Source organism: Martes martes (assembly GCF_963455335.1).
Source record: "Martes martes genome assembly, chromosome: 8".
Taxonomy (NCBI): Eukaryota; Metazoa; Chordata; class Mammalia; order Carnivora; family Mustelidae; genus Martes; species Martes martes.
This window is the reverse complement of record NC_137895.1, coordinates 51,211,895-51,234,528: the sequence shown is the minus strand read 5'-3', so window position 1 is coordinate 51,234,528 and position 22,634 is coordinate 51,211,895. Positions and strand designations below refer to the sequence as shown.

General features: G+C 41.0%; 1 protein-coding gene across 1 annotated transcript in view; it reads right to left on the bottom strand.

Moving 5' to 3' along the window:
- Window positions 1-14,093: 14,093 nt before the first annotated feature.
- WIF1 (WNT inhibitory factor 1) overlaps window positions 14,094-22,634 on the bottom strand; it is a 68,468-nt gene continuing 59,927 nt past the window's right edge. The window contains exons 8-10 of the mRNA XM_080812439.1: window positions 18,659-18,754; window positions 18,062-18,157; window positions 14,094-15,058 (exon numbers count right to left, since the gene is read on the bottom strand). Coding sequence (XP_080668565.1) covers window positions 14,937-15,058; window positions 18,062-18,157; window positions 18,659-18,754 — 314 coding nt within the window. The 3' untranslated portion in view covers window positions 14,094-14,936. The remainder of the gene's footprint in view (window positions 15,059-18,061; window positions 18,158-18,658; window positions 18,755-22,634) is intronic.

The window sequence follows — 22,634 nt, the reverse complement described above, 5'->3', positions numbered from 1 at the left end:
AATCAGTGCAAGGGAAGGGGCAGACATGGAAAAAGAATCTTAAGCAGGCTCCACAGCTAGCATGAGCCTGACATGTGGCTCTGTCTCATGACCCTGAGATCATGACCTGAGTTGAGACCAAGAACTGGACGTTTAATGGACTGAGCCACCCAGGTGCTCTAAAGTTGTTCTGGTTTACACTTTGAGCAGCACAGTGTAGCTGTCCATCTCATTGCATTAACATATGCATCAGATATTATTTAAAATTATCTTCAGCAATCAGATTGATGAAAAATACTACTCATTTAAAAAATTTACAATAAAAAAATTTACAACTATTTGCTACTAAATTTGAAGATTTAAAAATTGGTTTACTAGTCATGGACATCACTTCTTTTGGGGATCACCTGATCACATTTCTTATTGATTTTTCTGTTGTGAATATTAGGATTTATTTTTATTAGGAATAATCTGTGCGTAGCAATATAATATACTTAGAAAAATAAAATAAACAGTCTTAAACCTACCACCCAGCTTAAGAAATAGTGCATCCTGGATTCTTTTGAAACCCTAATGAGCTCCTCCCCAATGCGTTGCTTGCTTGCTACCTTCACAAAGAAACCAGTGTTTTTTATGTGTCCCCAAATGGCATATTATTTAATTTTGTCTCCTTTGAAAATGGAGTCATACTGTATGTCATCTTCTACACTTTCACATTGTGTTTTAAATTTACCAATGTTTGATTTCTGCAGCTATAGTTCATTTGTTTTTACTGCTGAATAGTATTCCCTTTTGTGTATATACCATTTATTTATCCAGTGTCCTGTCAGTCGGCAGTGGGACTGTTTCTAACTCTTTGGTATTATAAGCAACATTGCTACAAACATTCTTTTTTTTTTCCTTAAGTTTTTAAAAATTTTTATTTTTATATTGTTATAATTTTTTATTTTTTAAATTAACATATAATGTATTATTAGCCCCAGGGATACAGGCCTGTGAATCACCAGGTTTACACACTTCACAGCACTCACCATAGCACATACCTTCCCCAGTGTCCATAACCCAACCATCCTCTCCCTACTCCCCTTCCCCCAGCAACCCTCAATTTGTTTTGTGAGATTAAGAGTCTCTTATGGTTTGTCTCCCTCCCAATCCCAATCCCCTTGTTTCATTTATTCCTTTCCTACCCTCCAAACCCCCCACATAGCCTCTCAACCTCCTCATATCAGGGAGATCATATGATAATTGTCTTTCTCTGATTGACTCATTTCGCTCAGCATAATACCCTTTAGTTCCATCCACGTCGTTGCAAATGGCAAGATTTCATTTCTTTTGATGACTGCAGAGTATTCCATTGTGTATATATACCACATCTTCTTTATCCAGTCATCTGTCGATGGACATCTAGGTTCTTTCCATAGTTTGGCTATTGTGGACCTTGCTGCTATAAACATTCAGGTGCACGTGCCCCTTCTGGTCACTACATTTGTATCTTTAGGGTAAATACCCAGTAGTGCGATTGCTGGGTTGTAGGGTAGCTCTATTTTCAACTTTTTGAGGAAACTCCATGCTGTTTTCCAGAGTGGTTGCACCAGCTTGCATTCCCACCAACCGTGTAGGAGGGTTCCCCTTTCTCCGCATCCTCACCAGCATCTGTCATTTCCTAACTGGTGTGAGGTGGTATCTCATTGTGGTTTTGATTTGTATTTCCCTGATGCCGAGTGATGTGGACCACTTTTTCATGTGTCTGTTGGTCATCTGGATGTCTTCTTTGCAGAAATGTCTGTTCATGTCCTCTGCCCATTTCTTGATTGGATTCTTTGTTCTTTGGGTGTTGAGTTTGATAAGTTCTTTATAGATTTTGGATACTAGCCCTTTATCTGATATGTCATTTGTGAATATCTTCTCCCATTCTGTCAGTTGTCTTTTGGTTTTGTTGACTGTTTCCTTTGCTGTACGAAAGCTTTTTATCTTGGTGAAGTCCCAATAGTTCATTTTTGCCCTTGCTTCTGTTGCCTTTGGCGATGTTCCCAGGAAGAAGTTGCTGCGGCTGAGGTTGAAGAGGTTGCTGCCTGTGTTCTCCTCAAGGATTTTGATGGATTCCTTTCTCACACTGAGGTCCTTCATCCATTTGGAGTCTATTTTCATGTGTGGTGTAAGGAAATGGTCCAGTTTCATTTTTCTGCATGCGGCTGTCCAATTTTCCCAACACAATTTGTTGAAGAGACTGTCTTTTTTTCCATTGGACATTCTTTCCTGCTTTGTCGAAGATTAGTTGACCATAGCATTGAGGGTCTATTTCTGGGCTCTCTATTCTGTTCCATTGGTCGATGTGTCTGTTTTTGTGCCAGTACCATACTGTCTTGATGATGACAGCTTTATAATAGAGCTTGAAGTCTGGAATTGTGATGCCACCAACTTTGACTTTCTTTTTCAACATTCCTCTGGCTATTTGAGGTCTTTTCTGGTTCCATATAAATTTTAGGATTATTTGTTCCATTTTTTTGAAAAAATGGATGGGATTTTGATAGGGATTGCATGAAACGTGTAGATTGCTTTAGGTAGCATAGACATTTTCACAATATTTGTTCTTCCAATCCATGAGCATGGAACATTTTTCCATTTCTTTGTGTCTTCCTCAATTTATTTCATGAGTATTTTATAGTTTTTGAGTACAGATTCTTTACCTTTTGGTTAGGTTTATTCCTAGGTATCTTATGGTTTTGGGTGCAATTGTAAATGGGATTGAATCCTTAATTTCTCTTTCTTCTGTCTTGTTGTTGGTGTATAGAAATGCAACTGATTTCTGTGCATTGATTTGATATCCTGACACTTTACTGAATTCCTGTACAAATTCTAGCAGATCTGGAGTGGAGTCTTTTGGGTTTTCCACATAAAGTATCATATCATCTGCAAAGAGTGATAGTTTGACTTCTTCTTTGCCGATTTGGATGCCTTTAATTTCTTTTTGTTGCTACAGACATTCTTGCTCACGATTCCAGAAGCATTATACAAAGTCTCCCTAGGGTATGGAATTGCTGGGTCTTAGAGGCCAGGTAGGTTCAACTTTTCAAGATAATGTGAAATCCCTTTCCAACTTGGTAGTGTCAGTGTATATTCCCACCAACAGTGGATGGTCATTCCTGTGGCTTTTGTGGCTTTGTATTTTTTCCAACACTTCCACTGTGTTGGATTGATTGAACGATGGTATCCCATTTTGGGTAAAATTTCATTTACCTTTCAAATGATTATTGTGTATTTCCTTTTCCTCTTTTTTTTTCTTTTTATTTAAAGAGTGATAATGCCCATGATCATCATTTGTTGGGTTCTATCTTGTGTATGTGGGTCCTTGCACACTGCATGCTATCCCCTCATCCACCTGATGAAGTAGTTAACTATCATCTTTGGGGTCCTGGAGAGATTATCATCAGAGTATATGTTACAAACTGTATTTCCCCAAGTGATAGCCTTCACACATTTATAACACATGACTTGAGACCCAAGACTAACCTGTAAAATCCTGTCAGATTGCAGTTTGACAGTAGATATCTAATTTCTGAAGTCTATCCTAAGGTCTTTCAGATATATATATATATATATATATATATATATATATATATATAAATCACCAATAGTTTTGTGAAAGAAAAATTTCTTTCTCAGTTAAGCTGAGGTTAGGTTAGAGCGCCTGGTTGATTTCCAAATATATGGAAAATCACCATTTTTAAGGAATGTTTGCAACAATGTGAATGGTTCATCAAAGGTAAACAACAGAAGCCTGGAGCTTCCTGTCAACCTTTTTGAGAGAAAGCCCATAGGAAATATTATGGGATGGACCTAAAGGGACATGGATCATCATTCTGTTTTGGGAGGTTCCAGCTAGATTGTCTCCCAGAACACCTTTCTTCTGAGGGAGGAAGTCCCAGCAAGCTTAGCTCAGAGCTGTGTGTGGAAGTGGGAGTGGGGGGTTTTGACATGTTTTGAAACTACCCATCTTGGGCCAAACTAAGGCTCAGGAAGTCCACTGGGCCACAAGACCCCATGCCTTTAGGCACCAGGCCAAGGGAGGGTGAGCAGGAGGTCCATGAAAGAGGTAGAGAAAAGGATGGCACTGTGGACATCAGAGGCTGGACCCAAACCCAACCTTTCCCATGGCAAACCCGGGCAGATCTTCTCTATGATTTTGCTTATCTGCAAGCCCGAGATCATGCTTTGTCTGATGATTTGCTCTGTCAGTAGAATTCTCAACCTTTCCATCATTCACTTTACCTTTAGCATATGTAGTCTTGTGCTATTATTTACTTAAAAAATAATTTTACTGAAGTATAATATGCATAGTTTGAAAGTCACCCATTTTAAGCATATAATTCAATGATTTTTAGTGAGTTTACTGAGTTGTTCAACCATTACCAAAATCTGGTTTTGGAACAGTTGCATTATCCAGTGATACCCCTCATGTTTATCAGCAGGGAATCTTTGCTTCCCCCAACCCCACCGGCAGGCTCAGACAACTACTAGTCTGCTTTCTATCTCTAGAGATTTTCCTTTCCTGGATATTTTGTGTAAATGGAGTCATATAAAATGTGATCTTTTGGATCTGGCTTCTTTCACTTAGCATGAACTTTGTCTGTGTTGTAGTGTGTATCAGTATTTCATTCCTTTTTATGGTTGAATAGTTTTCCATTCTTTGGATATAGCATCCTGTATTTGTCATTCACCAGTTGGTGGACTTTGAGCTGTTTCCACCTTTTGGCTATTAAGAATAGTGCTGCTCTGAACATTCATGTGTAAGTCTTTGTGTGGACATAGGCTTTAATTTCTCTTGGGTATGTACAGAGGAACAGAATTGCTGCATCCTATGGTAAGAATACCTAGCTATTTAAGAAACTGCCAAAGTGTTTCTGCATTAGTGCCTGATTTTACTTTCCATGTGATTGACTTCTTTGTATGAGTTCTTTCTCTATAAGCTGTAGACTTTTTGCAGACAGAAATCCTGCTTGTAGCCCCTTGTAACTCCAACTGTCAGCATAGAATAGGGTTGTGGTCATTAATGATGATGGTGGTAGCGGGCTGAATGGTGGCTCTGAAGATATTATCCATATCATAATCTCTGGAACCTGTGAATATGGCCTTATATGGCAGAAGATGTTAGGAGGAGCTCTTCTTGAGAGGAGGAGCTCATCCTGGAATAGGCAGGTGGGTCCTAAATGCTGTCACAAGTACCATTAAAAAGTAGGGAGGGAGATTGCACGCAGATACTCAGAGGAGAAAACTATGTGAATGCATAGAAGAGAAGTGGCACAAGCCGAGGAATGCTGACAGCTACCAAAAGCTGGAAGAGGCAAAAAAAGAAACTCTTCCCTCGAGCTTCCAGAAGGAGTCTGGCCCTGACAACACCTCATTTCCTCTCAGTGAAACTGAGTTTGGACTTCTGGCCTCCAGAGCTGTGAGAATAAATTTCTTTTAAGCCATGAAATTTATGATAATTTGTTATAGCAGCCACAGGAAACTAATACAATTGCTTAAAATGGTGGCTAAATGGAGCAAGAGTAGAAACTGAAACATGGCATATTGGGAGGTCATAAACATAGGCCTGGATCCAGAAGGTAGAGAGGTTTCCAATTCCTTTCGAGTAAACCTTTTTATGAATAAAGTGCATTCACGGACTCATTCAGTCGTTCATTTTCAACCACTGACATTCTAGGAGCTCTGCTTGACTGCCCTTACTATATGTGACCATGTTTTTCTTTCCGTCTGGGAAGGAATTACATATCCGCCATTTTTGGATGTATTTTATTTTCGATTGTATCCAAACCAATGTTACTGCCCATAATCACAGAGTAGATTTTGGAACCAGATTGCCTGTGTTCAAGTACTGGCTTGGCCGCTAGCCAGTTGTGTGGCTCTGGGCATGTCCCTTAACCTTTTCATGCATAGGATCACTTATCCAGATAATGGAAATAATAATTGTACAAACCTTGTGTCCTTTTTGTAAGGATTAAACAGTAAAGGTTTAGCAACGTTTCTCTCTTTGTTTTAAAGATTTTATTTATTTATTTGACACAGAGAGATAGAGGTAATGAGAGATGGAACACAAACAGGGGGAGCGGGAGAGGGGGGAGCAGGCTTCTTAGTGAGTAGGGAGCGCTATGAGGGTCTCGATCCCAGGACTCTGGGATCATGACCTGAGCCCAAGGCAGATGCTTAATGACTGAGCCACCCAGGCGCCCCGACAACCACCTCCCTTGATGTGTAACATTTGCTAATCTCTGTGTTGTAAATGCTCCCTCCAGGGACAACTTGAAGCCATCAAAGTAGCATCACTGAATATGGGGTTGGAAAGAGATGCACAGTAATGTACCAGGACATAATATTTCCTCTAACACAGTTACAATGCCTTGAAATAACCTCAAGAAGGTATATAATAGTAAAATAACCAGGGAGAGATTCATTTTGAACATTTGTTAACCTTGTTTTTAAAAATTATTTAATTATTTCATCATGGCTGTGTTTAACAACTAGCTCATAAATTTCCAAAAATTTAACAACCGACACCTTCTCATGTAGTCAGTATAAACTGACTACAGCTTATTTAAATTAATGTATATAAGAAACTTGGGACACAGCCCAGCACACAGCAGATAGCATATAAATGTTAGCCGATTTCTACTGCTTCCACTATTATTTTGACTACTTGAGCTCTTTACATGCTGAAATTAGACATTTTTCTTCATTACCCTATGAAAGCCCTGGCACTGACCCAGGATCCTCTCCTGTCCCCAGGGATGAGTAATTACTATTAGAAGAGACCCAAATTTAAGAGCCTGGTCACCCAAGAACAGCACTGAATTGGTAGCAAAATGGAGGACATGATGGTTTCTCCATCTCTTTGTCAGAATGTCTGATGCATTCAAAGAAGTGTGGGCTTGGAAGCCAAGTGGTAGAGTAAAGGAAAGGCCCAGAGGGGGATGAGGAGGGCAGCATCTAGCTTTCGCACTATTTTAGGGATCTTGGGTAAGAACCACCAGTCAGCCAGTGACGGAGTTGAAGCTTGGGTATGCCTGGTATGCCTTAGGTATTCCTGGTATGCCTTGCTCCCTGTTAGTCTTTAGACAGTGACCTTTTGTTCTCTGCCTGACATCTCCACCTCTGATTTAAAGTTGAGTAATATTTAAGAAGCCATGGAGATCAAGAATTTATGAATCACCATAAACACAGCCCCAAAGCATGTGACTTGAAGAAGTGCTTTAGCTAGGTAGTTCACACTGGCTCCCCGGGTGTGGGATGTTGCTCAAACACCTAGAAAATGAATTCATTATAATGATCCCTTTATCCTTTGTTGATGAAACTAATCCCATGAAGTTGTAAACTTTTTTAAATTTTATTTTTATTATTTTTAAAGATTTTATTTATTTGACAGACAGAAATCACAAGTAGGCAGAGAGGCAGGCACAGAGAGAGGGGGAGGCAGGCTCCCTGTGGAGCAGAGAGCCCAATGGGGGCTCGATCCCAGGACCCTGGGATCATGACCTGAGCTGAAGGCAGAGGCTTTAACCCACTGAGCCACCCAGGGGCCCCAGAGTTGTAAACTTTTATCTGAAGTTTTAAAGGACTTAACCATAATCAAAATGTTTTTCTAATACTCCTTTAAATGAGTGAAGCTGGAATCTAACAGATCAATTTATTCTGGAATATATAGGGGAAAAATAAATTACGTAAAACCAGCTGATTTACAAGTTAACCTGGAAGTTCTTTGTGTCGTAAGTTGTAAGTTTTAGTTTTCCTTGAATTAGCTCCAAACAGAATAACATTAAAAATTCTGAAGGAAAAAAAAAAAGAACATAGTAAGCACTCAACTTCAGACTCAACACTCTCTATTCTGGGACTGTGCACCACAAAGTGTGCTGTGTAAAATTTTATTCCCTGGGAAATGCTTTAGGGAAGAAAGCTCTCTCTGATCAAGTAAGTTTGGGGAAGGCTACATATTTGTCCGCTTTTGGAAATGCACGAGGCAGGCTAGTGTGGTAAAGGCTCTGAGCAGTGATGCTAGAAAGATAACTCCCTGATTTCATGGAACTCCCCCATCTCAGAGACTTACCTGGCCTCAGAATCCTGTTTTCACATATGTCACATTAACCTCTTGGACAACTGGGAACAATTTTGGAATCCCCACACTGGGTTATTGTTAGCAATAATAAATTGGTTTGTGATCTTCAACAAACCCTGGCCTCAATTTCTCCTTTGAACTAATAACCCTCTGACAGAGATGCCGTGAGCCAAAATTTCCCCAGAAAGCTTCTCTAAAAACTTTGGAATGCTGCTTCTGTGTTTGGCCAAGGTTCATCACCAGAAAGGCACCTTCTTGGTTCTCCTGTGAGAACCCCATTCTATAACAACTCTCAATAAAGCACTTCCACGGGATGCACACATAGACGTGGATGCTGGGCAAGGGAAGCTAGAACTTCCTCCAATTTCGACCTGATGCTTTGTTTCAAAGGTCCTATTTTTTTCTTCTTCTGAAGGCACAACTGCTAGTAATTTCCTTTAGCTCATTTGTAGCCACTTACACGGAGACAAGTTGTCATGGAATTACCTATGTCCACATTATCGTTTCAAGGCTGGCTTAAATGTGAAGCCAGGATGACTGGAGCCTTAAGGCTCCTCTCGGTTTACTCCTCTGCTGCCTTCCCAGTCTGGGTTCAGTTTAGAAACCAGGTACTACGTAATCTAAATAAACAAGCAAGGGCAGAATGTCCACATGACTGAAAAGCAGAGCAGCTTTAAAACTCCAGTTGGTTACTTGGGAGTTTAGCTCTTCTGACACAAGCCAAGGATTCATTAATCAACATGACACCCAATGGACTAGGGGCCCAGAACTTCACTTCTGCTCCTTCCCAGAGTGTTTAAGTCTTAAAGAGGAGCAAATATCCATCTTTATAAAGTAGAAAAATCATCACAAATTAGTTTTGGGTGTTTCCTTGAAGTGAGGGCTTTTGGGGATATTTGTCTTTGGGGTTTCTGGAGAGTGTCAGAAGGCTCTTCACTGAATCAAGCTTCCCTGGGAGGAGATGAACTTCATTTCTAAAACAAAGCTTTCGATCCCAGTTCCAGCCAGATTTCTGCCTTCGGTCTTCTAATAAAGAACAGCAGTCATAAGTTGGAAAAACCCAAGATTATCATTTTGGTTAAAAGAGATTGTTCACAAAATTCTGAAGAATATCTTTCCCTTGTGAGCACTAACTGCAAGCTACAAATTCTTTCCGAACTGGAAACTGAGGTTCAAAGAACTTGAATGGACTGAAGTATAAAACAATACATTTTTTCTTCCTTAATTTGCCCCATATTTTCTTCCCTATTTTTGTGTTTGTGGTATTAATACAGGAGTGAGGCAGTAAATGGTTACTGACTTATCTGGTCTGATGGTGAATGAGTCTTCCACTCTCAAGGCTTGGGTTTTGAAGTTGAGAGAGGGACGGGCATGGAAGAGCTTATCTGGCCAGTGCCTTAGGAGAGGAAGATGTTTTGCATTTTACCTAGACTTCCTTGTCCACGGACCTAAGAACTTGCACCTGGTCAGGGCCAGCTTCATGGATGTGTGAACTGTGCTGTTGCACAGGGCCCTTGCTTGGAGAAAGACCCCAGGCTTAATGCCCTGTGGTCACCATGGTGATATTCTTAATGCTTTTTGAACAAGGGGCCCCATATTTTCATCTTGCATTGGGCCCCTCCAATGAGACAGCTAGTCTCTGCTTGGATTATTGTTGACAAAGGCTCTCCACTCTCCTCTTGCTCTTCTCTCTCCCACCTATAGCCCCAGATGCAGCCTCAAGACCATGCTCAGTGTCATAGTCACTGGAGTGGGAAGCTGATATTCACTCTGTTGTTAGTCAATTTTCAGTGGTCCTCCTGTGGATCATATGGATTATTTGTCATCTCAGAGTGGCCTTCTCTTGGTCTGGACTTTGGAGAAATGCCAGGTAATTCCAACAGCTGTGCCAACCAAACATGATCAGGAAGGGAATTGTGTCACCTAGGAAAAGCTTTGTAATACCAAAGCTTAATAACAATTATTTTTCATTTGTAATTTCTAGATTCTGATTAACAATAAACCAGTAAATAGGTGCAAAATCAATATCCACTGGAGTTTATATTAGAATTTAAAAAAAAAGTCTTACTGAACACCTGAATACTTTGTTTTATGATGTCCATTTCCTGTAGATTTTTTCTATTTTTTTTATGTTGAGCCATCTGGAGGACATTTATTCAATAGGCTTATTAAACTGTTATATTTGCACCACTTGCATAAACTGCCTAAAAATTATGATGATGAAACCGCTGTCTTTGGATAGTCCTTTGTTTTCTCTCCTTTTCTTTCCTTTTTATTGCCTCAGGAAATTCTTCTGAAATGGCCATGTTTCTCATTTAACTAATTTTAAAAATTGCTCACCTCACCGTGTTCTCTCTTCCTCCCTTACTCTGGTAGAAATGCCGTTATGAAACTGCACTTTACTGTGATGATTTGTGCCTTCTTGAAGAGCATGGAAAGAAATAGTTCTATCTGTGGCTACTCGGTCTATATGACTGAGTCACGTGTCATGTGTGACCCTCTGATCTCCGTACGAGAACCCACAGGAGACATTGCTCCCCATCTTCGGTTAGAGTTGGTGGAAGGGCTAGCTCATCTGGGGGCGATGCCAAGCCCAGCAAGCTAGAATCGTATCCTAAGGGTCACCGGACAGGGAATGAGATGAGAAAAAAAATCTCGTTACCAAAGCTTCTTTTAGGAGTGGTACTGTATATGGTTGCGGGGAATATTTTGAGAAGCCACTTGGGGAGGGGCTAAGAATTTCAAGGAGCATGATCAAGTAAACAGTACACTCTGTAAACTTCCCTCTGAGCATCTTGGCTGGATTGAACTGGAGAGTTTTGCTTGCTGGGTGGGGCGTGGAATTTTAGGACAGGAGACAAATTGCCTGGGATACTGAATGAGAAGCTGAACCCTGTCAGCATCCCCCGCCTTTTTAAAAACCTCCTTAAGCAGTTCCTCTGTAAATAAATGTGGAAGAGGTTTTTCTTTTAAAAGATATTTTCTTTATTTTTATTTTTATATTTGATAGAGAGAGAGACAATGAGAGAGGGAATACAAGCAGGGGAGTGGAAGAGGGAGAAGCAGGTTCCCCACTGAGCAGGGCTTGATCCCAGGACCCTGGAATCATGACGGGAGCTGAAGGCAGCTGCTTAACCAACTGAGCCACCCAGGCGCCCCACATATGGAAGAGATATTTTAAAGACTATTGGCTTTAAAGCAGCTTTCCTACATACCTTCCTATCTTAATCCAGCCCTAATATAAGTGTCTTATATAGTTTAACTTCTCCTGAGCAACTAGTTAGTTTTTGTGTTTACGGTTTTGGGACTCATAACCAGCCCCAATTTCCTCCTTGAGGTGGCTGGAGCAGGGCTTAGAGCTAAATGCGTCATCCACCTACCTCTTAACAAGTGTGCGAGAGTCCCTGTAGCCTTTTATCTTAACCTCATTCCCTGGGCCCATTTTATTGTTTAGCTTTTATTCTCTCTTGCTTAAGTTTTCCTACTAATTTTATTTTGCCAGACTGTATACATCTTCTCAGACCACCTTAACTCCTCACTTTTGTAACTTTTAAAATATTGTTTAGAGGTATTTTATATAAATACTCTCCTCCTCTTTTGGGGAGGTGGGGGGAGAAGCGGAGGGAAAGGGAGAGGCTCAGCCCAGAGTCCAATGCAGGGCTCAGTCTCATGACCCTGAGATCATGACCTGAGCTGAAATCAAGAGTTGGAGGCTCAACTGAGCCACCCAGGCACCCCTCCTCCTCTTTCTCTTCCTTCTCTTCTTCTTCCTCTCCTTTCTTCTCTTTTGTGGTTACTTCAGAAGAGTAACAGCAATTATTTCATATCCCATATCATTGGTCTTTGTTGTGATTCTATATAACCTGACAAAGTAACCAAAGGGCATATTTTGGATGAAGATTCATAATGCACACAGGGGAAGGAGATCAATTTGCCAAATAAATAAATAAATAAAAATAAATTTGCCAATTTGCCAAATAAATATATAAATAAATAAATATAGTAAAGGCTATACCCTGTTATACAAATAAACATAGACACAGGAAAGCAGCAAATGGTATTAACTATACAGGATCTAAAGACACAATAAAGGGGCACCTGGGTGGCTCAGTCATTAAGTGTCTGCATTCAGCTCAGGTCATGATGTCAGGGTCCTGGGATCAGACCCTGCTTGGAGCCCCTGCATCAGGCTCTCTGCTCTGGAGGGAGTCTCCTTCTCCTTCTCCCTCTCCCTCTGCCCTCCCAATCCTTGCTCATGCATTCTCTCTCTCTCTCTCAAATAAGTCAATAAAATCTTTAAAACAAAATAAAGACACAATAAAACATAAATGAATTGTACTGTACCTCACCAAATAAAGCCATTATGTATATCTATATTAAAAGCAATTCCATATAGAATTAGTACTATTCACTTATAGTAAAACTAATAATCAACAAATTATCAGACTAGCGTCCCAATAACAGTACTTCTAGTTGCCTATGAGACATTTCCACCAAGATGTCCCAAAGGCACATTAAGCTCAACATCTTCAGTACCAAACTCAGCATCTCTGGAAACCCTCACCACTGCCCATACTTCTTCGTCCTTAGTCACTTACATCACCATTCAGATTCCTCTCTAGAACCCTGCATTCACCCAGTGACCCAGTCCCTTGCTTACGATTGAAATCCTTCTTGAGTGCAGACTCTGATTCTAAAGCCATTTCAGGTCCTCCTCTTGCTCCTCTTAGCCTGAGTTCTCCTATGGGTGTGCACTCCCGGGTGTGCATAAAACTATCTTCTGGATAAATGGAGAAAATGTTAGAGCTTCTACTTATATTTTTATCTCCTCAACATATCTGGCTTTTTTTAAAGCATACCAGTTAAATATGTAAATAAACAATAGTCACATGTAGGAGTATGTGCTCAGAAATTTCTAATGAAGTATGATTGGAGTCAGAATGGTTTGGAGATGACCCACGTAGACTATCGCGGTTTGTCACACTGCCTTCAGTCTAACTTCCCCGCCATTTTATTACTCATCCATGAGGTAAAGTGCTTGGAATAAACTAAGTACTGTATAAGTGTTAGCTATTAGTAGTAGTATCCTATCCCCAAACTTAACTTTCTGTTACCGCCTTAAACCATCATTATCAAGCATCTGGATTTTTACTTCAAAGTCTTAAATCAGTTGGTTTTCATATTGGGATTTCCATGGTGAGCTCCTTGGCTCTTGGCCTGCTCCTCCAAGTCTGTGTGAACAGAAGCTGGCACTCTAGGCTCTGGCTAGTTAGAGAAGGAAGACAACCGTGGCTCTGCACCATGACAAGACATGTTCACTCTGTGTCCAGCCTCTCCCTTGACCACTTCCCATGACACGTCACATTCCTTGACCACACAAATAGTTAGGCCACTGCCCAGCAAAAGAAGAACATATAGGCTTTGGATTGTCTATAACATAAAGTCCACATTTCCTTGGCAGGACAAGGAGGCTAAAATACATTGGACAGTACCTGCTTGGGATTTGTGGAGTTTTGTGTTCTACCGCATTTGCTGAGAAAAAAGGAGGGGGAACCACCTTGTGCGAATTCTCCAGAATCAGGTGACATGAATTCAAACCTGTCCCACTTGAGTGTGATCTTGGATAAATTGCTATGTATCTTCCTACCTCAGTTTTCTTATCTGTAAAAGGTCAAAATGATACCTGCCTCACCTGATTGTAAGATAACACGCTATCATGTTCTTGGGAACAAATAGGTTTTTCATAAATGGTAGCTCTTGTCATTTGCAACATTCTGACACTTTTAGAAAGTCTTAGAAAGTCTCCCTCTGAAGGGATATTTAACACATTCTAGTGAAGAGACAACATCTAAAAACCAATGCCAACTAAATGGGAGCTGACAAACATGGGAAGGGCTCAGAGTGTAGCTGGGGGAGAGGGCTGGGAGGGACAGGTGGGCCTGGGGAGCCCGACTGGGTCAGAGAATAGAATCTCTTCTGTTTTTTATGATTCTGCAGAGTTTTCTTTGTAACCAACTTTATTTCCACTCACTGCAACTCATTGACACCGACTTTATTTCCATAAGATAGCACATGCACAGACCACTCCATACAACCCTCAGAAAACTAAAGCAGCACCTTTATTTTATACAAACAGTATAAAATGTTCATTATGTAAGAGCTGTGTTTTGTTTACAATATATTATATTGCTTCAAGCCAATGCCAAAAGTCCATACGTTATATTCCCTATTTTATTGTGTTTACAATATATTATATTGTTAAATGCCACTGCCACCATGTTCTTTCTTTCTCTCTCCTTCTTTCTTTCTCTTTCTTTCAATACTGAATTCTCTGGAATCATGGTAAGGTCAAAATTCGGTCAATATATGGTGTATTGAGAGTTTAAGAACAAGGGGAACTTTAAAAATGTGACAAATGTCTAAACCCATGACAGTAAAATTAGAAATGTTGTAACTTCAACACAGTTAACTGCTCCATCCAAACCCTTGATTTATGCATTTCTGTTCCATTTCCAGTGTTCCCCAGCCCCTCGACACCATGAGTACATTGTAATTTTGGAAATTATTCGCCAGCTACACAACTGAAAATACACAATTTTAACCTGATCAACTGACATAACATCTAATCTGTCCCAAAGCACTGAAACAAGAAATCTATACCATCCCGCTACAGACATACTTAGAAAACTTAAAAGGAAGAGTAAATATCAGCTCAGTGATTTATAATGAAGCTAATAAAATTCAGGCCAGTATTCTTAACTGTAATGAACATTATTTGAACATTCAACACATGAAAGGTTAACAAAGGCTATGAACTTAGTGTAACTTAAAACGTTTCAGATGTCGGAGTTCACCAGATGTAATTGGATTCAGGTGGATCCTGCCGCTCCTCAGCCTTTTTAAGTGAAGGCGTGTGCTGCCCCAGCCGGGTGCCTGCTGGCCTCAGGGCATGCATGAGGCGGGCTCCGTACCCTGTAAAATTATTCACAGCTTAAAAGAAAAGAAACTACAAAAACAGGCTCTTCAGATTCATTACTAACCATTCAAATGAAATCCATTTTCCCTTTTCAACCCAGAGTAGAAGACCACAGCCACCACAAAAAGCCACCTGAATGAAGAGATGTTACAGGTTCAAGGTCTCTGCTGAAAAAGGAACTTCTTTTAGGAACGCCATCAAATCTGGCTTCCATCGAAGCTCTGACTCCCTATAGATTTTGACCATGCAGAAACTCTTGATGCAAAGTTTGGATGGATGTGGTCGAATGAAGGATTTTCTCCACCCAAGGTCTGGTAAGTATCTGGCACTGAGGTCCCCAAAGCAAGGATGTTCCTGCAGAGGATCTGACCATTTTCATTGCATTGCAAATCCAGCTTCGATTATATTGATCTGGAACACTCCCCACTCTTCATCTCTTCATAGTGATTGCACAATTAAGTGTGGCTACTGCACTTACACAAAAATGGGAATTTTGCAAGAACTAAGGACCTCCACGCTGCATTTTAGAGAAGGGTTATGATTTGAACGGGTTCCTTATCCATGGGGATTTGTCAGTTTCAGTCATGGTGGGCATCTATCCATTTCCAGCTTAGTTGTAAGTGGACAGTAATACTAAGTTCCATAGCTTCAGACCTCCCTTTCTCCTACTTGTAAACTTCTGGAGGTGCTTGAGGCACTGACTCCTTTCTCCTGATTTCCTAAAAGGGATCCAAGGGGGCAATCACATTTTAAAAATCTGCCTCCATCTTCCTGTGCATTAAAGTCGAGTTTGGCATTCCATTTGTTCCCTGTGGTTTTTAAATGCAAGCATGCCATTAAGAACTACTGAGAACAGAATACTTTGTTCCTGAATGTGTTTCTCTGAATTGTCAGTATGTAGACTGGTAGCTCAAGGAACAGCTAGAACATGAGCCAACAATGCGCTGGGGTAAATCCCTACCCTCCTGTTCTCCCCGCCACCCATGAAGCCCAAACCTCCCTGCTGGCGAGGGTGAGCCTCAGCCGGGAAGTCTGTCTCCAATGTCCTCCTCCCCACTAACACGTCTGGGTGCCTGAGACCTCCCAAAGTGTCACCTCGCTGGGAGTCTGTTCTCTCCAGCACTCCATGCCTCCGACCTTCCTCGTCACCTCCCCCTAGTCAAAATAAATCTCTTTCTTTTTGCTTGATTCTCTAAACTCATGTACAAAATGGCTGGGTGGCCTCTCCTAGACACCACATTTGCATTTTAATCAGGCGCTGGGGCATCATCTTGCGGCAACTCCGTGATCTGAGGGAGGTACATTGATGACAAAACTCTCAGCAGCAGGTTGAGGAGTAGGGGGGGGATGGGGGCTGGCAGTCCTGTCCGAATTGCTCATCGATGCTACTCGAGGGCCCCTGACTTGCCTTCTTTTTGGTGGCGTGACTGGTTTATTAGCAGGAGCAGTGCCCCCTACTCTCTTGCCATCACCCTCGGTCACCAGGTCCCAAATGTGGGGCCCAGAGGAGCTCTGCAACTGACGCCTGGGATGTATAGTGTGACCTCAGTCCATCCCTAGGCCCGAGGATGTCTCAAAAGTTACTTGCATCCTGAGTTAAGGGTGGCATAAAAGATTTGGTTTACTCTTTCCCCAAGTATCTCTTGAAATGGTTAGTTTTCTGCAGTTCTTTTAGTCCAAAAAAAGCTTTCCCCAAGTGTGTCCCTGTAGGGATACATTTAGCCATTACTACCTGCGGAAAGAACTATTTTCCAGAAGAGCTGAACTTCTGGTTAAGCTACACCCACCTGAAGCCAATTCAATCTACCATCCAGTCAATGTAGCACGTGACAAGACTCAAGTCAATGGCTTAGTGTAGCACAGACCAGACACCAACCCGACTTAAAACCAACAAACAAAAAAGCACGAATACCTACATATAAATGTATTAGATACACATCATAATAATATAATGTGAACATTATAAAATACACACAAAAATTAGAGATTTGAGATTGAGATATATATTTATATATAAACTTATATATAAATATAATAAAATAACAAAAAATATAAAACTATTGTCAAACCCGTCTTTTTCATGCACCTAGCTGATAACTTCCATACTCCCTGGGCTGCACAGACTACCCTTTGGAAACTGTATATCTAGAAAAATATCTGTTGTGAAGGTGATCTGTGCAATTTGTGTCCATTATTTTGGAAACTGACTGTGATAGGTGCAAGCTGAACTTCTGTGTTTGAATGCTATTGGATGACTGAAGCCTTCCTTCCTTCAAAGGCAAGGTGGACCGTGGGCCCACGCTTAGGAGACGGAATGCTAGCCCCTGTCGTCTCACTGACAGGTCTCCAGTGCCTGGATTCTTGCTTGGAACAGAGAAGACCTCAATTAAAATGAAATGGTTGAATTGAACCAGTTCATTTTGTGTCGAAAACAGGCCAGTGGTTTATCATCTCTACAGCTAGCTCATTTTTGGGTAGTCAGTAAATTTTAAAATACACAACTCCATACTCCCTAGACCTTTCCTTTCTTTCCTTCTTTGTTTTCTTTCTTTCTTTCTTTCTTTTTTTTTGCCTCAAAAGAACTTATTTGTAACATACCACAACCAATAACATTTAATAATCTTCAAGAGCAAAATTCTTCATGTTTTATACACTCACGGATAGATCTTAAAGGATAAAATCAGAGCTAAACAGATCTATATATTTGGTTTAGACTCTTGTTATTTCTTTCATAGTTACCACACTGTATTACCAAATCAACCTGAATTACTGATTTAATTTAGAAAAGTGGAGCTATTTTACAGATGTGATAATTTGCACAGCTGCATTGCCCTTAGACTCTAAAACTTAGGCTCAAAGGTTTAGAGAGTTGATGGGGCCAGGGGCGAGCCCCGGGGACAGGAGGCAAACATGGGAAGCAGGGCTGAGTTACGGGTCATCCATCAGCTGCGGGAGCCAAGACAGGCTAGAGACAGGCTTTCCAGACGCCTCCCACTCACTTTTATTGCAGTGTCTTCCGTGCCAGCCTTCCTGACACTGGCACTTGCTGGGCTCATGACAGGTTCCGTGGGTACCGCAGCCAGGCTCGCAGACCGCTAGAACCGGAGGAGATAGAAAGTGTTTCCTGAGCTTTCACTGTTCAACAGAATTAGTTGCCTTTCCTGCAGTTCTTTAGAATGTATTAGTTTGGGCTTCATCCCCTGTTGTTGTTTTGTTGTTGTTGTTGTTTTTCTAAGCCAATCTCTAGCTCTAAGTCAGTTTGGGACTTTTTGAAAAAAGGCCCAAGAGAGATGGTAAACTAAGCTTGATGCTTCTGAGTCACAAAAGATGCTCAGTAGGACTCGGAAACTGCTGGAATGGAAGCTCATTTTCCTTAAGAAAACCCCAAATAGTTAAAAAGCTGAGTTGCTCGTGTGTGAATGTGTCCATGTTTTCACATGCATGGATTTCATACAATGTCTTTGTTCTAGAGAAAGGGAACATAGATGTCTGTGAAGACAGGTTCATGGTGATGCTCAGGCAACATGCAGGAGGCCCAGAAGTTGTGTAGGAGGAGATCCCCGAGCTCGAGCTGATTCTTACGCTTGGGTACTTACGCTTGGAACAGAGTTCTCCTTGGTAACCTTTGGAGCACTTACATTTGCTTTTACCAATGCATTTACCTCCATTTCGACAGGGCTGCGGGCATTTGCCTGAAACAGAGAAGGATGCAGATAAGCCAGGAACTCAGTGCTTCATTCAGAGATATTCACCTTTTTCAAAGGAATTGCAGGGCTTTGAGAGGATAAGTACTTTTAGATGGCACTGATTACCATTTATTTCAGACCTGCTCTGGTTTGATACCATTGGAGTTTCATTCTAGGAACAAATGGGCTAGTATTTTCACTTGTAATTTCTAATGGATATCTGTTATGATAAATGTGTTGCCCACATGCTATGTGTATGTGACTTTTTTGGTAAGCAGAATAAAATTCTGTTTCGCAAACACTTGTAATTTAAGATACAGTACAGGTTAAGATGTGAATAAGCCGCCAAGTGATCTTTTCACTGAGTTCTGACTTTGAATGTCACTCTTTCTGAAAGCAGACCTACACCTGTGCCCAGCAGTATCTTTCCTAGCCTAGGATTCTCCAGAGAGCAGAGCTTGCATGCAGAGAGTTTCTTTGGTAAAGTGATCCTAGGAAACCAGAATGGGGGGACAGGGAGAGCAAAGAATGGAAGGAGGGAAAGCCAGCACAAAAGTGTGTGTGGGGGGGCGCCTGGGTGGCTCAGTGGGTTAAAGCCTCTGCCTTCGGCTCAGGTCATGATCTCAGAGTCCTGGGATCGAGTCCCACATTGGGCTCTCTGCTCGGCAGGGAGGGAGCCTGCTCCCCCCCCCCCCCGCCCCCGCTGCCGCCTGCCTCTCTGCCTACTTGTGATCTCTCTGTCAAAAAAAAAAAAAAAGTGTGTGTGTGGGTTGGTCATCACTATAGGCAACCAGGCTCTATCCTGTGGGGTTCTTCTGAGAAGCTGTGGACACTGCACCTTCAAGTCACTCTTTTTTTTTTTTTTTTAAGATTTTATTTATTTATTTAACAGACAGAGATCACAAGTCGGCAGAGAGGCAGGCAGAGAGAGAGAGAGAAGGAAGCAGGCTCCCTGCCGAGCAGAGAGCCCGATGCGGGACTCGATCCCAGGACCATGGGATCATGACCTGAGCCGAAGGCAGAGGCTTTAACCCACTGAGCCACCCAGGCACCCTCAAGTCACTCTTAAGAAGGGAGAGGGGAGCATTTGTTCATTGGCACCTGTCTTCCACTGGTTGAGGGTCACCCTATGGAATGACTTCCTCACACTTCCAGTATGCCCCTATGTGAGTGCTGACTGATAGGAGTCTCTGGGTAGAAAGCAGAAGAAGTGTGGAGCAACTAAGATGGGGTACAATCAGGTTATGCCACGCAAAACAGGTTTGCACAGCAGTGACTGGACTGAAAGGGGGGCTGAGAGGAGATATGAAATAGGGCTCCAAAGGGGCCCTATACCACACCTATGCTTTTTTTCTAGAATGTCTTAGGGCCTCAAAATACATCACTCTTTCTTCTATGTCGGTGCCAAATGAGAATTGCTAATGTTTTCACAGCTCTTTGGGTTACAGGATTTTAGAGCTGCAGTAGGGCCTTAGATGTAAAAATGATAAAATGATTGTCTTTTATTCCAGAAGCTATTTATTCTCCCTCTGCAATCTAGCATTTGCCATCCCAAGGCGGATGGTTTGAAGAAGTAGAAGAAAAAGGATGGTTCACCCAGAGCTGACTGCATCCCGTGACTAGCATGAGGGCATTCCAAAGAGAGCAAATACCCATTAGGTTTTGGGAGTGAAGGGATTTGGATTTTTTTTTTTTATTGTTGTTCTTTTTCTTTTTTTTTAACATTTCAGCAGAATACTAATTACAAAGGTCTCAATACATAAGGAGAAGAAATGAAATCTTTATCATAAAACACAACTTTTATTCTCTCAGCTCTTCTTTTTATGGTCAAATGAAGTGAGCTACCCTATGTTTTACCAGCAAGCGCTATGTTTGATAAACATGAATTCCATATGCAAATTATTTTGCTGAAACACTTTACTTCTCTTTTCACTTATTCGAAAGGACCTTCCCCATGTATAAATTCAGCAAAGCAACATTTAGACATTGTGCAGATAATACAGACACAATATTGAGATGTTAGAGTCTCTCAAAAATCTGGAATGCCATTATACCTTTAAGTTTTTCTGATGCAGGGATGTTCTAGAAATAGGCATCAAAAGACCTTAATAATAGAATACCACCTTTTCGTTGACTATTAAAAATCCAAAAGTGTCCTTTTTGCTAAGACAATGCTAGAATAGCATTTACTATTTGGTCAAGATCCCAAGTCTTACCTAAAGCAAAGGAATGCCTAACTCTGAATTTCCATTTGTATCAAAGAAATATCTGACCTCACCATATGTACCAAATTGGATCCTATCACAGTATTCTGCCATGCACTTGGGTTTTTCAAGTCAACAAGATGTGGGACAATAACCCTATGTCAGAAGAGATAGTACTTATTATGAAATACTTGGTGACACCAATCTCCCCACATTCAATGAGAGGTGAACTTGGTAGCCAGGGATATCACAGAGAATGACTGGTGGAGAGAACCTTTTCATTGGTTCCATGGGTCTTTTTGTTTTCTTTATCAGAGGGAAGTGAGAGTGTTTGGGTTCACCACAGCCAGGAATAAGGACGTTCTCTCTTGGTTATCACACAACAGAAATGTGACTACAGGCGACTGTCGCAAGGCCTCTCTAAATCAAATCTTATGGAGCCAAAGCCTCATGAAGGCGTGACTGCTTTAAAAATCAGAATCCTCTAAGTGTCTTTAATGTTGACTTCCTTTTCCTGAAAATATTTTATCCATTGGACAGTGGAAAAGTCAGCCAACTTGAAAGATTACACATTTTTACCCAGAACAGACTAAACATTGCCTGAAGACAAACACATTTTACTAAGTTTATATGTTAGTATTTTACTATAACCAGTGAGTGGAGGAGTCCAGGGAGAACAAGGAGTTAGGGATTGACAAAATAAGGACATTAAACTTCCTCTGCCCATCGGATTGTAGGGTAACTTAAGTGTGTGACTCTGCTTCACATAGAAAACCAACAAAAATGATTTGTAGCAGTGCCAACAACTATCATCTCTGGGTCTTAGGATTATAGGTGATTTTTAATTGTTTTGTTCAGTATTCTAAATTTTTTAACAAAGAATATTTTATACGGAGGACTATTTTTTTTAGTCCCATAGATTCATTTTATTTTTTATTTAATTTTTTTATTATGTTCAGTTAGCCAACATATAGTACATCATTAGTTTTTCATGTAGTGTTCAACAATTCATTAGTTGTGTAACATACCCAGTGCTCATCACAACAGGTGCCCTCCTTAATACTCTTCAGCAGGCTTCCCCATTGCCCCACACTCCTCCCTTCTATAACCCTCAGTTTGTTTCCTATTCCAGAGTCTCTCATGGTTTGTCTCCCTCTCTGATTTCTTCCCCTTCAGTTTCTCCTCCCTTCCTCTGTGGTCCTCCATACTATTCTTGTGTCCCACATATGACTGAAACCATATGTTAACTGTCTTTCTCTGCTTGACTTATTTCACTTAGCATAATCCCCTCCAGTTTCATCCATGTCAATGCAAATGGGGAGTATTCATCCTTTCTGATGGCCGAGTAATATTCCATGGTATAGATGAACCACATCTTCTTTATCCAGTCATCTGTTGAAGGGCATCTCAGCTCCTTCCATGGTTTGGCTATTGTGGACACTGCTGCTATGAACATTGGGATGCATGTTCCCCTTCTTTTCACTACATCACAGAGGACTTTTATAAAAATAAGAACCCATTATGTTATTTTAAAACTTCATTTATAATACAGCATAAATAATCTATGTCAACTTTTTAACTGAAAGTTCACTGAAGATCCTTGGGATAGCTATGAACCTTAAGTAACGGGATAAATGTATACTCCCTACTTCCAGTTATTTCTAACCTTGATGTTATTTGTT